We start from the raw sequence: 18,850 nt of genomic DNA on the forward strand, positions 1-18,850 counted from the left end.
TCACTTACGTGTTATGACCCCCCATGATCCATTAAACTTTTCCACCAGGCCATTTGTTTGATGGTGGTAAGGAGTAACAACAAGTGGTTCACCCCATGAGCTTCCCAAAGGCTTTTCATGGTTCCTGCCAGGAAATTAGTTCCCAAATCCGTAAGGATGTTGGAGGGCCAACATACCCTGGCAAAAATGTCTGTTGTTGCCTGGCACACACTTTTAGTCCTGGTGTTGCTTAGAGCTACTGCTTCCGGCCATCGAGTGGCAAAATCCATGAAAGTCAGTATGTACTGCTTTTCTCTGGGTGTCTTTTTTGGAAAAGGACCCAGAGTATCCACAGCTACTTGCTGAAATGGAACCTCAATTATGGGGAGTGTCTGGAGAGGGGCTTTGACTTGGTCTCGGGGTTTTCCCACATTTTGGCACACCTCACCAGACTGGACATAGGTAGAAACGTCCTTGCCCATTCCCTCCCAGTGAAAGGATTTCCCCAAACAGTCTTTGGTCCTGTTCACCCCAGCATGGCCACTAGGATGATCGTGGGCTAAGCTCAAGAGCTTTACTTAGTACTTAGTTGGAACTACCAACTGTCTTTGAGGATGCCAGTCTTCCTGGTGCCCACCAGAAAGAGTTTCCTTGTATAAAAGTCCTCTTTCTATAACAAACTGCGATTGATTAGACGAGCTGAGAGGCAGTGGGTTGTTCCGTGCTGCCATCCAAGCTCCCTGGCGGCTTTCATCTGCTTCCTGCTCGGCTTCCTCACTGGATTGAGGATTTGGGCTTGGTCCCTCTGAAATCAATGTAGGTGATGGGACAGTTTCTGTTGACTGTGAACCACTGTCCGCTGGTGCACTATGTTGTGTTTCAGGCTCCGGTTGAGCCTCTTGCGCAGGTTTAGCTGCTGCTGCCAGTGCGGTCTTGGTGGTGCCCTCTGGTATTGGAGTTGCCGATGGGGTTGCAAGCGCTGGATTCAGTGCTGGCAATGGTTCTGCTGCTGGTTGCTCTGCCAGTTCCAGTTCTGGGACTGGCTCTGGCTGGGTCTATGCGACTGGATCCACTACTGCTGTTGCAGACGTTGGCATGGGGTCCGGTTCCAACACCTCAGTCTGGGTTTGTGGTAACACAGACTGGGCCCTTGTAGAAGGCTCAGGAACAGAGCGAGGTGTGAAGGTTTGCTTAGCCTGGCTGAGAGTGACCATTCCCACCCTCTTGGCTAGCTTCACATGGTTGGCCAACTCTTCCCCCAGCAGCATGGGAATGGGATAATCATCATAAACTGCAAAAGTCCACATTCCTGACCCGCCCTTGTACTGGACAGGCAACTTGGCTATAGGCAAGTCAAAAGAGGTTGACTTGAAGGGTTGAATCGTCACTTGGGCCTCTGGGTTGATTAATTTGGGGTCCACTAGGGATTGGTGGATAGCTGACACCTGTGCTCCAGTGTCCCTCCACGCGATAACCACCTTCCCGCCCACACTCAGTTTCCCTTCACTCTGAGGATATCTGGGAGGCATCTGGGTCTGAGGACCTTTGGTGTGACCCCGGTGCAATGAACTGCAATCCATTGGGGTTCTTGGGGCAGTTGGCCTTTACATGCCCCAGCTCGTTACATTTAAAACATCGCCCAGCTGACTGGTCACTGGGGCGAGGTGGGTTGCTGGAGAATGGTGTGGTGGGATGATAAGGTATCTGAGGTTTTCCTTGGGGTGTAGGTGGGGCCTGGGGCTGCCCCCGGTAGTATCGGGTGGTCTTGGGGTGCCCCTTCTGCTATCCCCGCGAACTGCGACCAGGGTTGTTCCTCTCTGCTACCTCCATCCGTTTTGTTCCCATTTGCCCTGCCTCTCTGGTAGTCTGGGACTGCTCGTATCGATCAGCATAAGAAGCAAGACTTTCTGCTGAGTCCATTTTCTTATCCCATAAACACTGTTTTACATCATCATTGGTCATAGTCAGGAACTGCTCATGGACAACCAAATCCCACATTCCTTCAAAGCTAGTTACACCCCTTCCTTTGACCCATTTATCTAACAAATCCTTCATCTGGTTTACATAAGCCACATTACTTAGTCCAGCCCCTCTCTTAAGGGCTCTAAATTTTACTCTGTAAGTTTCAGGTGTAATTTGAAATTGCTTCAAAACCAAATCCTTAAATTTACCATAGTCAGAAGCATCCTCAATAGGCATCTTGTTGAATATGTCCAGAGCTCTTCCAGTCAATTTTGCTACCAATGTGGTCATCTTGTGATCTTCAGGAATTGCATGGAGGGTACACAGCCTCTCAAAGGTGATGAAATATTCAGCACTATCACTGGATTCATCATACTGTGGACATAGTCGCTCCCATGTGTGGATTTTTGGGGAGGTGGAGCCAGCGGCTGAAGGGTTCTGTCATTTCCACGCCATCACCTCCAGTTCATGTTTCCTCTCTTTTTCTCTCTCCTTCTCAGCATGCTGCCTCTCTCTTTCCCTCTCCTCCATATCAGCTTTTCTCTGGCCACTTGTGCATCAATCACCATCTGTTCTAATTCCAGTTGTCTTTCATGTACGTTCTTTCTTCCTTCAGCTTCCAATTTGGCTAAATCTAGTTTCTTTTGGACATCACTTTCTGTCATCCTAGCCTCCCTGCGCTTAATCTAGCCTAACCTGAGAGCTGGAAAGAAAAAGAGAAGAAAAAAACCAAAACAAAACCCAGCTTGTGAATTATCTTGCTGTAGCTTAACTACTTCGCCCTGAGGTACAGAAGAAGAAGGAAAAAAAAAAAAAAAAAACCTCCAGCTGCTCTCAGCTAAAAACAAAAGTGTCCTTTTAAAAACAAAACAAAAAAACCTCCCTGACTTCAAGCATCCAAAAGAAAAAATATTTTCTTTTTAAAATCCTAAGGTCTGTGCTTCTGGTTCAAAATGATCCCACTGTGCTGCCACCATGTCAGGGTCCCCATGTCTGTACCCTAGAGTTCAGAGTGGGGAGGGAACCCTGACATGATGATATACAGCTTATCAAAGGCAACCCAATATTAATTCAACTTTGAGGTCCTAAGTGAGAAAAAACAGATTTCATGCAACTGTGCTGTATGGTTTCAGAAGTCAACACCCAAACTAATCTGATTATGGTCTTAATAGAACAAACAATATCTGGACTATGATGAATACCGAACCACATCAAATTGACCTTTTCCATCTTAACACTTTTTCCATTTAATAGTGTTTAACTCCTCTCTCTATGAAACTCCATTTACCTTTAATTGTTACCTGGTTTTATTCTCTTAACATACTGTTCTAAAGGACGTACTTTAAAACTTTTTTTTTCTCTGTTACAGATTTACTGGGAAAATAACGAAATAAAATACGGAGTTTTCTCTACTGGAATATATTTCATGGACCAGTGGGGAGAGACCCTATGCTGTTAGAAGGAAAAGGAAGACTTAAGGAAATGAGAGAACAGCAATATAAAACCAGACAAGAATTTTCTATTTTTGTAATATATTAAGGCCATAGTGTTTAAGAATTCTCTTCCAACTCGTGTTTTCCAGTAATACTTTGAAACAAAGACATCCCTAGAAGGAAAGGTCAGATACTGCTTGGCATGCTCAGCAAGAACTTTCATTCTAACAAAGGTGGACCTTCAAAATATTTTAATCTTAACAGGACATCATCAGTTTTATGGATTTTTCATTCTTTTTTAGTCTCCAAAGCTCCAAAACTTTTTGTGGGATTACAAGTTCAGAGGACAGACTGTTCCTGATAAATAGCCAATAGCTGCAGAAGACAAACTCTTTACGTGGATGCCATTGTGCTATCTGAACAGAATGCCATGACTTTAAGGCACTTCTCATAAGTCGTCCTTCTTTGCCTTGCACTCATCATATCCTTAAAAATATTAAAAGTGCAACTAGCTTGATTTTATATACATTTTAAAAAAATAATGGCGTGGGCGAAGTTCTTGCGGAAACCTGCGGGTAACCTTGGAAAAGTGTATCAGCCTGGAAGTATGTTGTCCTTGGCCCCTACCAAAGGCTTGTTAAATGAGCCAGGACAAAACAGTTGCTTTCTTAACAGTGCTGTACAGGTAAGAAAAGATTGTCACCACTTTTACACGTGTTTTTTTTTTTTTTTTGGTAAACAAGTTGATGTTTACAGAAAATTGTATTATGAATACATATCTGTTCTTTTTGAAAGGCTCTTAAAGCTTTTATGTAATGTATATGTTTCTTGCACTGTAGAAGTACAGTAAGTTTTTCATTTATGGTTTTGACTGTGATCATGCTTTTCTTAATCTGTTGATGATGATCCATACTGAATTTATGTTGGGCAGGATATGTTTGTAGTCATATTAATTCACAAAGTGTACCAGACAACTTTCTTAATTGGACCAGGGTTTTTCTTTTTCACCTAAACTACTGTCACTTGAGAATTTAGTGTATAAATCTATGCTGCTTAATCCAAATTGTTTTTGTTGGTACCTTGGAATGAATTCTGTTTTATCCTTTTTTTGGTCAAAGACCTGATTCTAATCTCAGGCATGTGTATATAGCAACAAATCTATATAGTATCTATGATCAGAAACTTGTTCCATGTTCCCTTCTTATCAAGGAAATAAAACATAGATTTGCTTTTGCTGTATAAAAGCATATATATTAAAAATATATTTAAAAATTTTCTTACATGTGTATGTCTTGCTACATACTGCATGTTTTTTAGAACTGTAGTTCATCTATCAACATGTTCTAAATACCATCGTAGGTTTCAAAATTTACCATAAATAAAGCTTAAAGGCATTCTCCTGGTGATAAACTTCCTTTCAGAGGGCAGCTATTTTGTGCCTAAATATAGAGCTATTTTTTATGTTCTATAGGTCAGTCCCACAAATGCATATTATTCTCCTAACTGTGATGCCAGCCCAATAAAAAGCCCTTGTTAGCGTGGGAGAAAACCTAGTTCCACAATATATGATCTTTCCCATGTTGCCAGTGGGCAGAATACCAACAAAAATCAGTCTGAGTAGTGTTGGATCTCAAAAGGTTTTGATGTCAAACAAAATTTTTAGTAAAAAGAAAAGGAGGACTTGTGGCACCTTAGAGACTAACCAATTTATTAGAGCATAAGCTTTCGTGAGCTACAGCTCACTTCCTCAGATGCTCACGAAAGCTTATGCTCTAATAAATTGGTTAGTCTCTAAGGTGCCACAAGTCCTCCTTTTCTTTTTGCGAATACAGACTAACACGGCTGTTACTCTGAAACCTGTCAAAATTTTTAGTGAAATTCAATTTTTAACATGCATATTGCTGTGTTTTCTGTTTGTCCTTCGTTATCCTGCTGTAGGGCATCTTTCCTATTCTTGATATTTACGCTATCTTTAAAAAGGATGAAAGGGAACATCGGTCTCTTGTTGTACTACACTTTAGTGAGATCTATTGTAAAACAGTTTTATGTAAAAAGCTAAACAATACAAACAATGTGTAGCCTTCTAGATCATACCAGCGTAACTACATTGCAGTACTCTTTAGATTATGGTGGCAATTTTGTCCTTTGACAAAGAGTTTGCAGTATCAATGGATCTATGCCAGCTGTCAAAATGTTACTATTTTTAAATTGTCTGGCTGTATTTTTATTTAAACCAACATGGAATGATATGGATACAGCAGAATGAATATGCTGCTTTACATTCATTTTAACGGGAACAACCTGACCTGTGTTCAGTTTAGTTTTGCTTTTCCCTTAGGGTGCCCTAAAATTAAACCCAAAGTCCATTTTTAGTTATAGTTTTAGACAGTCCTACCACCCACCAATCCACAGATGTTAACAGAGGATTTGGAGGAGAGATAATAGACAACAATGTCCTTTTATAAGGAGGAGTGTGTTGTTTTTTCTGTCCCTTTCCCCTTCCTCCCACCTATAAAAGTATTTTGTACTCTGACTTTTTCAAATGTACTTTATTCATTTTAGCATCTATCTTTATTTCTTGTAGTAATTATGCTAATATTGTACATGCCACATAAAGTTAAAAAAAAATAGTCTAATAAATATGGTTAAATGAATCTTACATTTTTAGGTAAGAAGTCCTTGGACTAGGATCCTTATTTTCTGTTCCACTTTATTTTTCTTGTAGGTTTTATGGCAGCTTGACATATTCCGACGGAGTTTAAGAGGCCTAACTGGACATATCTGTCAGGGAGATGCTTGCATATTTTGTGCTTTAAAGGTAAATACTGAATATTTCAAATGGAAGTTAAATCAAATTGTACTTCCAGTTTTTCTATCTATTTCATGAAATGAGGAGACTAATTTTCATCAGAATAAAGTAGTACTTTTCAGACACTAACCATTGGTACACGTGTTCAGTCTGCTGTGGAGAGAGACCTTACTAATGAGGAGTTGATCTCTAGATGTATGTAAATTGCAGCCAATGTTTCAAAATTTTGTTCACATCTATGTAGCAGAGGCACATTTATATTTTAAACAAAATGTGAATTCCAACTTTGTCCCTTGTATAGATGACTTAAACTGTTTGAAAGTTAATAATTAGCATGATACAGTTTGCCGTTTTGGAATCTTGTGCTTTAAGTTTTAAGTTGACCATATCTTATCAAAAGGTAACCCTGTTTTATAAGTTCTAAGACGTTTGTAACTGAATAATTGACTTTAAGTGTATTTGGGTTATTTTTCCCCGTTTGAAAGCAGTGAGCAGTTATCGTAGTTACTGGATAATTAAAATAAAGCTCGTAAGTGCTATATGTTTGTACATCAGCATCAAATCTAAATATTTCAACTATTGTCTGACACATTTACATCTAAAACTGCATCAAAATTTCCTTGAAGTTCATAAACAAATGTTCTGTTCTAGTCCATGTTTTTATGCTACCTTCTTTATTGTAGTATTTGATTGCCTATGTTTAACATTGGGGGAAATAGCCAAATAAGTAAGATTAAGGGGGTAAGGGGAAACCTCACACGCTTTGTGTGTATTTTTATTCCTGTGTGTGTTCTTGGCTAACTGAAATTCCACAGTAAACACGTTTGAGATTCTAATATGATCATGTGGAATGGGTAGTGATATGTAGAACTTAAGAGTAGCTGATACAACATGGAATATGGGGAAAAATACATTCAATGAAGAGATTTACTTTGTATGTAAGTACAGCCCTGCTTTTTGGGAGTACATCTATCTGTTGTACTGCCTGAATTTGTGGTCCGAGGTGTGTGTACAGCACACAGATAAGGAGCAGAACAGCTTGGTTGTCAGCTGCATTTCCTTTGGGCTGTGTGGGTTTCAAAGTGCCTCTGAACAAGTAGTATTACATGCTGTGCAGCACAACTGGACTAGAATGGTGCAAATGAAGACTGAATGAAAGGGAGTTGAAAGGAAATCGGGCAACAAGATTTGGATTTTGAGGTACAGAGGGTGATTAAAATAAAATAAAATGGGAGGGTTAAAAATAAGAGAATAGGAAGAACACTTTGTCCTACATGTGGGGGTTTGGGGAGAAATTCCCAAAGGTTTTCTGTATTTCTTCTGTTCAGAATTTATTCAATTGTTCTTTTGTAAAGGCTTGAAGGTAGACCTAAAAATCTTTGTTTTGGTTCATGAGTGTGACTGTCTATACAACCCTGCCTACTGCTTGTGTTTCTTGGAAGTGGCAAGGCATTTAAATTATTAAAAGTCCTGTTCTCATACAGGATCTCAAGATTCTTAAGTTTAATACTCTGATGAATCCAAAAACTGAACCAGCGGGCAGAGCAGAGAGGTGGCACATGATAAATATTTACAAATCAAAGTGAACTGAATGTTTGATTTTATAAATGTTAACCTCCATTTTCTGGAGGCCTTGCTTGTAATTTTTATCAAAGTAATAACATCGTAACTGGTGTTTTGGGGGGCAGGGGAGAAGTTAAATATTGTACTGCCATTTTGATATTAACTGGAATATGGTTTGTAGCATCACCTTTTTTCATGAACATCCAAGACTAGCTTAACTGTTGTATCTGAAGATCTGTTGGACAGAGCATCCAAAGAAGTGGAGAATTTAGAGTTGATATGACTTTCCTTATAAGACTAAGAATTTGAAACCTAAAACTAATTCCTAGAAATGGACTTCACCTACCACCTTAGTTTTTGCCTGTTGTTTAATGTCTCAAATTATTTCAACTACTTAACTTCATGTCCCCTCAATTTTTTAGCTTTGAATAACTAGACCAGTACATACAAATACCTCTGCTGGGCTAAAGTTATTTGGTCTTTATGTAACCTTCAATAAGTCTGTTCCATAGTTATTTCAAGCACGCACCCACAGTATACTTAACTCTAGCGTCAGCTGACCCAGTTTCTTATAACTTTCACTGGTTCTGCAGTTAACTGACATAATTATAGTATTTTTTAGTATCCCTATACAAACTTCTTGTTAAAAAAACAAAACAAATGGGGTGCTGATCGTAGCCATCCCTAACGGAGGAAGTGTATAATTTCTAAACAAGTATTTTGCATATTTCTTTACCATTTTAGAGAGAGGTGTATCTTTATAATCTACCTATTTACATTATTTTTTACAAAATCAGTCATTCATTAAATAATGCTCAGGTTACTCTAACATTTCATCCATGTGGAATGCACACCAGCTGTAAAGCTAAACTGATAGATAACGCATGGCTTGCTAACTATTTTAGTGACTAAGATATAAAGTAAGCTTATAAATATGGACAGTATAAAAGCCGTGAATAAGTATTAATCACAGTTCTATACATTTTTATGATTTTAATAGGCCAAGTGTAAAATCTGCTTGCCTGCTCTATAATGATATGGCTCAGCTTAGTCAGAGTAAAGTGTATAATAGACCACATCTCAGCAAAAACACAGAAATGAGATTGATTTGGAAGGAAACGATTGATCAATTTCAAAATGTACAATTACTACATTGTATGTTTTTATATCCATTTAATATTGGATAGGTAAAGAAAGCTAATGGGATTTTTTTACTTAAACAGAATTTTGTATTAAATGCAGTGGCATAATTTCCTTTCAGCAGTAACATTTATTTATGAATTGTTGGCCTGTGCTGATATAATATGAAAAAGAAATGTCAGTGAAGTTATCAATCATTTCACTTACTTCCAGACAATATTTGCACAGTTTCAACACAGTCGAGAAAAGGCACTACCATCAGATAATATGAGGCATGCCTTGGCTGAAAGCTTTAAAGATGAACAGCGTTTTCAGCTTGGCTTAATGGATGATGCAGCGGAATGCTTTGTAAGTATTTACAATGGTGTTAATTTGTTTCTTGTTAAGAGTTTTTCTTGGGGTTTTTTTGTGTTTTGTTACGTTGCCAAATTGGCTCCTTGCATTAAACTCTGACAGTTTACTCTTGCAGAGTAGTGGAATAGGTCCTGAAGGATTTATTATATTTATTAAGGCCCTTGTACAACACAGTGTTTCATTATTTTTTACCAAGTGGATATTATGCATTTACCAGTGATTTTTTCTCCTCTCCAGTTGAAAGTACCATCTTGTACAAAAATTTTCAAAATAAGCTGTTCAGTACAGAAAGAGCATTGAACCCAGTCAGCAGTTCTAAGACTTGAACTGTGCTCTTCAGATTACCCAACTGAGTTGCTATTTTAATGTAATGAAATACAGTATACTCTTGATCAATGAGATGTGCTTAACACAGTGAAAGAAACTCACATTTTCATTAGATTAAATAAGTGTGACATAGCCATTTCTGTTTGTATTTCATGTACTAAAACATAGCTCACACATCTAAGAAATATTTCGCTGGACATGTAGACTAGTCAGTTGCCTGGTGTTCAGCTCATTTAATGTGAGGGTTGTCCACAAAAGGTAATTGCTTCAAATATTATATAACATGAAATGGTGCCTGCTGATCATAGATTTGAGGTATGTCTGTCTTAAATGCTCATGTAGGCAAATCTTATCTGAAATCCTCCTATTGTTTAGCACCAGAGTGTTACTAGAACCAATGGTGGGAATGCTAATGTAGACAAAGATAGACTTCTTTTACCATGCTGTCATGTAAAGTTGCTCATTGCATTGGTGGGAGATCCCTGAAAAAATGTTAATGTAGAGAGAGTCTTAAATTTTCATACAGATCCTGTCATCCCTGATGGGGCACACTATTGTACCAGTAGCTTCAAATTGTTTCTAATGGCTTGTAGACTCCAATGAATGACTTGTATCTTTATTGTATTTCAACTCTTGTTTTCCATGCACAAATTTGGGATGGCTGACACACTTTCTCTCCTTTTTTTGTAAATTGATCTAGATTGTAAGCTCCTTAGTGAAAATAAATCACCTTGTGTCCATGTAGTGCTACATGACTGTTAAGTAAACATTCCGTCTGTCCCAATATGGTTAAGATTTTCAGAGCAGCTTTATAAAAAATTACTGCTTGCTTCATTTAAGTTATTACTACTCTCCTTCATATTTCATAATGAAACTGATGGGACAAGACCTTTTGAAACGTAAGCCAAATTCTTTACTGGTGTAAATTGGCACATCTCCATTGAATTCTGAGGACTTGGCCCTGTTTCTCATACTCTGAAAAGCAATGAAAAGATTGCTTAGAAAAACTTGCTTGTTTGTAATGCACCGATTTGATACCTGATTGCATGGAAGTGATCTAGTAACTAATTACAGTAATTGGTTACTGAGGTGCTGTTTGTATCGATTAACAAGATTGATATCAAGCTTAATAGTATTTCATTTTGATTCATGTTATAGCCTACTATAATTAGATTAATTTTCTGCAAGGAGCAGTCCCAGTCTGCAACTGGGCCACTGTTCCTCTTGGTTCTTCTAGCTTGATTAGCTCCACCCGCTAGCTGTTCGACAACTTGTGCCGACCTAGCACTGACCCTTCTTGCTGCAGTTTGTGGTGTATCCTCAGTTTTTAGATCGGGATGGGCAAACTTTTTGGCCCAAGGGCCAAACTGTATGGAGGGCCTCTGCAGCCTGGACCCCACCCCTGTCCGCCCTCTCCCACTTCCCGCCGGCTGACTGCGTCCCCTCAGAACCCGTGACCCATCCAAACCCTCCCCCCCCGTCCCCTGACTGCCCCGACCCCTATCCACACCTCCACCCCCTGACAGGCCCCCCGGGACTCCCATGCCTATCCAACCCCCCAGTTCCCCATACCCTGACTGCCCCCGACCAATCCAACCCCCCTGCTCCCTGTCCCGACTGCCCCCTGGGACCTCCTGCCCCTTATCTATCCCCTGCTCCCCGCCACCTTACCATGCTGCTCACAGCAGCAGTACTGGCTTATTGGAAAGCCTGGGAGGTGGGTGGGAGGGCGCAAGCTGCGCCGCTCGCATGGCGGCGTGGCTGTGGGGGAGGAGGGACAGCAGGGGAGGAACTGGGGGCTAGCCTCCCTGGCCGGGAGCTCAAGGGCCAGGCAGGACAGTCCCATGGGCCGAATGTGGCCCTTGGACCGTAGTTTGCCCACCTCTGTTCTAGATACTCTGGACAGCTTCAGTACCACAAACAGCAGAGTACATTTCTATGTGGTTCCAGTAGGGTTCCCCCCCTCCACGGTCACCATAGTGTCTGAGCACAAAGTGTTTCTGCTCCTGGATTTGCACTACTATTTTCATGTACAGGGAACGGGTACAAAGCCTTGCCTACAGCCTCAGTCTTTTCTGGGCAGAAGGAGATGGGTGAATAGATTAATTTGCAAGTTTTTAGGAGAGAAGCCAAGTCCACAAAGTTTCCTGATCACACCACACAGGGAATCCAGTGTCTCTTGGATGTGTACCAGTGCTGCTAGAAGAATTCACACCTGCCACCCAAGATAGGAAAGGGGAGACTTAACACTATCATCATCTAGCTTGGCACACTATACTGGCTTACTTTTGTTTCTGGGAGCCTTTGTTTGGATCTTTGGAAGAGAAACTTATAACAGGATCTCTTGGGAAGTCAACAGGGACCAGCAAAAGCCTGGTGAGGGAAGGAGCAAGAGGTAGATTTCTTCAGTTCCAGAGGCCAGTTCTCAGTATGAATGTGCCACAGAGCTCCTTCCTATGTTCAGAACCAGAGTTCTTTTGCCAGCAATATTACTTTGAGCAAGGAGGAAGCCAGAGCACTAGACTTTCAACTCTTCCATAGAGCATTTCCAGGTCTTTAACCTCAACACCCTTCTTTGCTCTTGAATCAGGGAAGGGACTTCTCTTCAAGAAAACATTCAGCGTCTTCCATCCACTGTCTCAAAGTCCTTGAATGAACTGCCCTCCATCAGAGTAAAGAAGGGAATACCTGGAAGGCACACCCAGTACAAAGCCCCTTGGTAGCGCTTCCCTCAGGATGATGACCGCTCCTAACAGTGCTCGGCGGGGGGGTGGGGGGAAGAGACTTAAATGATACCCTGTGATGCAGACACTTCAAGCAGAGGAAAATACAGAGCTCTCCCCTCCATCCTGTAAACAGAGTAAAAGAGGGAAAAAATATGATGTGAGGCCACTCTGACCCCACTACACACTTCTCCAGGTCTCTGCCTCAGTTCTAGCTCCTCCCATGCTGGATGAGGCCATGCATTCAAAGGGACGGGGTCATGTTTCTTGGGGTTTCCCTGGCTTCTCACGGCAGGGTGAAGGTCCCACACAGGACCTGAGCTTAGTTTTTAGATCTGACATAGATTAACTCCTTTCTTTCTCACAAGACTATCTGGACTGTCATAGCAGTGGTGGAGACAAGAAACTTCTTTGCATTCATAGACATCAGCTATCATCTGTCATTGCGTCTCTGTTCCATCTTTGTATTTCTCACTGATCCATGATGATTATGCCATTGAGCCTTGCTTCAACTACCGAGTAGGTGACAATGGTTTAAATGCAGATTCACCAAACTGGTGAACTACATTAGTAGGGGGTTGCTTTCATTTCTCTGGAGTCAATTGGAAATTCTTGGGATAGAGAAGACAAAGGCAGTTGGCCCAAGGGATTATAAAGGGGACGGTAATCAGTTGTTTTCCATGTCCACTGAAGGTAGGACAAGAAGTCATGGGCTTAATCTGCAGCAAGGGAGATTTAGATTAGCTATTAGGAAAAGTTTTCTAACTACAGTATAAGGGTAGTTAAGCTCTGGAATAGGCTTCCAGGGATAGAGATGGAGTCCCCATTGTTCAATGCTTTTAGAAACAAGTTGGACAAACACCAATCAGGGTGGTTTAGGTTTACTTGGTCCTTGTCACAGCTGACTTGATGATTTCTCAAGGTCCCTTCCAGTCCTACATTTCTATGATTGTGGGACACTTTTGGTGGACTTCTGGGACCCCAGTCGAGGGGGCTTCATCTACACTGCATAGCAATAGAGTTTGAATCCTGGATCCCAGCTTGACTCTGGCTCAGACCTACCACCTCTGCAGGGCCCTAGGACTCTTGAGCTGAGTCTGAGCAATTTGTGTGTAGATGGAATGGAGGTTTGGGCTCAAGCCTGAGTCTGAGCCCGGGCTTATGTTGCAGTGTAGGCATACCCTTAAGGTACTTCTTGCAGAAAGGAGAACTTTGGTCCCAGCTTATAAATTGACTTTTTACAAAGGAGACCAAAGTCTGGAAGGCCACTCAGGTAACACTAATTTTATTTTGCAGTTCTGTTTTCTTAATGCTAGAAACTTTGATTGGGTATAGGCTGTCATGAACCAGGATAGTGATCAATGCAAATTGCCTGCCAACATTTAGGAGGTAAATTTGCTGGAGCTAACAGGAGCGGTGGCCGGAATAATACACTACTGGTAATGTTCACAGAAAGTGAATTGATAAGAGATAAAAATCCAGCTATTTACAACGTCGTCATTTCATTTAGGAAAATATACTTGAGAGAATTCATTTCCACCTTGTGCCAAGCTGTGAAACAGACATGTGCACTTCTAAATCTTGCATCACTCATCAGAAGTTTGCTATGACACTATATGAACAGGTAAGATCTTTGTGTTACAACTTTATCTGTTTTATTTCCAATTTTATGAATTTGTGAAAATAAAAACATCCTCTTTACTTGTAGTGTGTATGCCGAAGTTGTGGGGCATCATCAGATCCCTTGCCTTTTACAGAATTTGTGCGCTACATTTCTACAACAGCCCTGTGGTAAGTTCCTTTTCTCCTCATTCCCCTGTCCAACTCCTCCCTCCCCTGCAAAATTCAAAATTCCATGCAAATTAGTCCTATAAATGTTCATATTTTGTATGTTTTTTCTTTGCTGAAATTGACATATGATAAATGATCCAAAAAAAAAAATTTTAAATAGCAAATAAGAGGGTGGAGAGGACTTGATCGAGGTATTCAGAATCAAGGATATGGTGCAAAACTAGCTTTCCCTTCTGTTTAACCTGTCACTGAACAAGGAAGTGCTCTAAATTGACTGCTCTTTAATTTGAAGTAATAAAAAAATACTTCATGCAGTGCTTATTTCACCTGTGTCATTGACTGCTGCAGGAGGATCAAACACCTACTGGAGCTAGCCTTCTGAGAAGGATGGAAAATTTATGGTCACTAAAATACTAGTAATGCAAAAAATCCCTCTCCCCTACCGCCCACTACTGTATCTTTTTCAGATTCCTTATTTATATTTGTATAAACACTTCTGTATATTTCTTGGAACAGCAGACAAGCTGGTCTACTACTGGCAGTAATATGGATATATGCTGGGGTAAAAGGCAGGAAGGTGGCATGAGAGAAATATGTTTCAATAGTTGAAGAGTGAGATGAGCAGTGACCAGACAAGGTTTTAGTTGTGATAATGGAGAGGAAATGATGGATTTTTGAGAAGTTATAGATTGGAAAAGTAACAGGATTTAGTAGTGTGAAAGAAAAGAGTGAAAAATGACAAGGTTATGAGCCCAGGTGACAAGAAAGATGGTGGAATCTTAAATTAAATTGTGATTTTTTTTTTTTATGGTTTGCATGCCAATTCAAATGCTTGTCTTAAATTTTCTCTTATTAGAAAAACTCTTGAATATTCCTAAAATAGTTAAAGGTGACATGCAAAGGATTCTTAATTTTTGTTGTTGCTTTTCCTTGAGGTATGAGAGGTTTTTTTAATCTAATGTCATCAGGTCCGGTCTCCTCTGGTTTTGCAGGAGTATCTCCAGTGTGTCTGTGTGTTTTGTGAACTTTGTGCGTTACCTGAAAGTGGAGCTGTTTATATAGAGAGGGTCATGTGGAGGTTTTTATAATATAAGAAATCCCTCCACAAACACTGGAAATAAACTCTTCAGGCCTTCTTTATATATCCATAAAACAGCATAGAGAAGGGCACATAATATTTTTTTAAAATGTTCTCTTGGTGTACTGGGAACTCTTGTATGGAAGTGAGATGAAAACTGATGGGCAAACTCCCTGCCTGATGGACTTTATCTTCCTTTCATGGTTTTTGAAGGCATCCTTCAAAAAGTGGAAGTTTAAATCCTAGTGAGGAAAACAGAAAGAAGCATAAACTCTCTCTGACAAATGAAGAGTAAAACTATAACTAGGAAGGCCAAAAAAGAATTTGAAGAACAGGTAGCCAAAGACTCAAAGTAATAACAAAACATTTTTTTGAGTACATCAGAAGCAGGAAGCCTGCTAAACAACCAGTGGGGATGATCAAAAGAGCATTCAAGGACGATAAGGGCATTGCAGAGAAAGTAAATGAATTCTTTGCATCGGTCTTCATGGTTGAGGATGTGAGGGAGAGTCACAAACCTGAGCCATTCTTTTTAGGTAACACATCTGAGGAACTGTCCCAGATTGAGGTGTCATTAGATGAGATTTTGGAACAAATTGATAAACTAAACAGTAATAAGTCACAAGGACCAGATGGTATGCACTCGAGATCTGAAGGAACTCAAATGTGAAATTGCAGGACTACTAACTGTAGTTTGTAGCCTATCATTTAAATCAGCTTCTGTATCAAATGACTGGAGGATAGTTTACGTGACACCAATTTTTATAAAGGGCTCCAGAGGTGACCCCAGCAATTACAGGCCAGTAAGCCTGACTTAAGTACCAGGCAAATGGTTGAAACTATAATAAAGAACAAAATTGTCAGACCCATAGATGAACATAATTTGTTGGGGAAGAGTCAACATGGTTTTTGTAAAGGGAACTCATGCCTCACCAATCTACTAGAATTCTTTGAGGTGGGGGTCAACAAGCATGTGGACAAGGGGGACCCAGTGGATATAGTGTATTTAGATTTTCAGAAAGCCTTTGACAGGGTCCCTGACCAAAGGCTCTTAAGCAAAGTAAGCAGTCATTGGATAAGAGGGAAGGTCCTCTTATGGATTGGTAACTGGTTAAAAGATAGGAAACAAAGGGTTAGAAATAAATGGTCAGTTTTCAGAATGGAGAGAGGTAAATAGCGGTGTTCCCACAGTGGCAATCAAAAAAGCTAACACAGAATGTTGGGAGTCATTAAGAAAGGGATAGATAATAAGACAGAAAATATATTGCCTCTATATAAATTCTATATAAATTCATCTTTAATATTGATTGCAGATGTGGTCGCCCCATCTCAAAGATATATTGGAATTGGAAAAGGTTCGGAAAAGGGCAACAAAAATGATTGGGGGTATGGAATGGCTGCCATATGAGGAGAAATTAATAAGACTGGGACGTTTCAGCTTGGATAGATATGATAGAGGTCTATAAAATCATGACGGGTGTGGAAAAAGTAAATAAGGAAGTTTTTTTACTCCTCATAAAACAAACTAGGGGTCACCAAATGAAATTAATAGGCAGCAGTTTAAAACAAACAAAAGGAAGTATTTTTTCACACAACACAGTCAATCTGTGGAACTCCTTGCCAGAGGATGTTGTGAAGGCCAAGATTATAACGGTTCAAAAAAGAACTAGATAAGCCATTGGTGGACCTATCCTCCATGAATTTATTAGCCAGGATGGGCAGGGATGGTGTCCCTAGCCTCTGTTTGCTAGAAGCTGGGAATGGGTGACAGGGTATGGATCACTTGATGAGTACCTGTTCTGTTTGTTCCCTCTGAAGCACCTGGCATTGGCCACTGTCAGATGACATTTGGTCTGACCCAGTATTTCTGTTCCTATGGTTGAAAACAATTACTATACATTAGAGTTAACCTCTAATGAGTCACCTCTTGCTTCCATCAATTGTAAACTTTTTCAAGCTGATTATTTCAGTAAGAGGTTAAAGTTAACTTATTCCATACAAAAATTCTGCTGTTCAGCAGACTCTTTACTAAGATCAACTAATTTTATGGCATAGTTCCTAGTGGACTACCCTCTCACTTGAAACATAATCGGGTCAGGTTTAAGACACACTGCAGTGCAATTGTAGGGAAACGTGTGCTTGTCTGCAGTCCACATTATAACCCTCCTATCTTGACAGAGGGCTTCGGGGCTGATTAATCTACAATTTCAGGAGAAATAAATTCACTAAAGAAAAAATATTGGCAAATAATTGCATTAATTCTTAGGTATACGTTGCCACACTAAATTTTTGAAGCATTACTGAGGTAGTTTAAATCTGTTTACTATTAAGGTGAATGATTTCTAATGAAATGTGTTTTTATTTCATGTTTACAGCAATGAAGTTGACAGAATGATGGAAAGGCATGAGCGTCTCAAGCCAGAAATGTTTGCAGAATTGCTACAGGCAGCAAATACTACTGATGACTTCAGGAAGTGCCCTGTAAGTAGACAGAATAAACAATTCTTACATTTCTGTGGTTTAGACACAGGAAATAATTTCCTAGGATTCAGATTCAGTAATATTTTGAACTGCATTTGAGTGCAGCTCAACTTTAAACATGCAAACGCTTTATCTACTCTTTGAGCGACAGTTTCAGTACTTACCTATGCATGCAGCTATCATCTGTGTATGAGGGTTTGCACATACAAAATTGTTGACACACAAATGGCCATTGTGAAAATGAGGTACTTAAGTCCATGTTTTGTTAGTTGAAGCTCTTCACTTACTTACATGGCTGTACTTGATGAACCTGAATGATAAATGCTGACTAAATGCAGTTTCCTTTAGGCTGGTTTTTGGTAGTGGTATGGCTTGATAAAACAGACTGTCTTCCATTTGGTTCATCTCAAGTCTCCTCTTTCTTGCTTATGCCTGCCTTCCTCTCACTCTGTCTCTCTCTCTCATATAATTGTCTGCCTTTGTGTTCTAGTACTGTTTGTTTCAGGGCCATAGAGAAATATTCCAGAAAAATACTAAACAGTGATCAAAGAGAAGAAAATAATAATAAAGTCAGTGTCCTCCATCTCATAAGTTTGCCATAAGCGGTTGGGGGGAATGAAGCCTAGCTAACATTGAAGATGACATGATCAGGATGTGTGTCCAATATTTTATAACAGTATGCGATTACATGTCTTCATGGTTGCTACTGACAATTTAGAGGTAATAAATTTAAACTTGAGGCTAGGAAAGAAGTGTGGAACTTCTTTATTTTTACTCTGGTCATCCAATAACTTTCTCATTTTCTAAGTTGTTGGCATGTTCACTCTTTTGTGTGTCACTTTTTTTTCTTCTAGAGTAACTGTGGTCAAAAAATAAAAATCCGTCGTGTTCTCATGAACTGCCCTGAGATTGTGACAATTGGTTTAGTCTGGGATTCGGAACATTCTGACCTGACAGAAGATGTCATGCGGAATCTGGCAACACAACTTTATCTTCCTGGGGTATCTGAATTAAAACTAATCTATCTTGTTTTTAAAATTTCAGTCCCAACAGCTGATGCATCATGTTCATGCCTTTCCTCGTATCTTTTTTTTTTTCCTCTTAAAATAAGTTGATATATACCTAACTTTGGAATTACAATTAACATTTTAAAAAATAGATCAGGGAGTATATTTTGTGTGAACTAATATTATATTAATCTTCACAACAC

General features: G+C 39.8%; 1 protein-coding gene across 1 annotated transcript in view; it reads left to right on the plus strand.

Moving 5' to 3' along the window:
- Positions 1–18,850, plus strand: part of USP53 (ubiquitin specific peptidase 53) — a 63,173-nt gene that overhangs the window by 16,639 nt on the left and 27,684 nt on the right. Inside the window, exons 2-8 of the mRNA XM_084627047.1 lie at positions 3,311–4,059; positions 6,100–6,192; positions 9,100–9,234; positions 13,801–13,914; positions 13,999–14,081; positions 17,535–17,640; positions 18,495–18,641. Coding sequence (XP_084483173.1) covers positions 3,916–4,059; positions 6,100–6,192; positions 9,100–9,234; positions 13,801–13,914; positions 13,999–14,081; positions 17,535–17,640; positions 18,495–18,641 — 822 coding nt within the window. The 5' untranslated portion in view covers positions 3,311–3,915. The remainder of the gene's footprint in view (positions 1–3,310; positions 4,060–6,099; positions 6,193–9,099; positions 9,235–13,800; positions 13,915–13,998; positions 14,082–17,534; positions 17,641–18,494; positions 18,642–18,850) is intronic.

Source organism: Lepidochelys olivacea (assembly GCF_965140295.1).
Source record: "Lepidochelys olivacea isolate rLepOli2 genome assembly, chromosome: 4".
NCBI classification, from domain to species: Eukaryota; Metazoa; Chordata; order Testudines; family Cheloniidae; genus Lepidochelys; species Lepidochelys olivacea.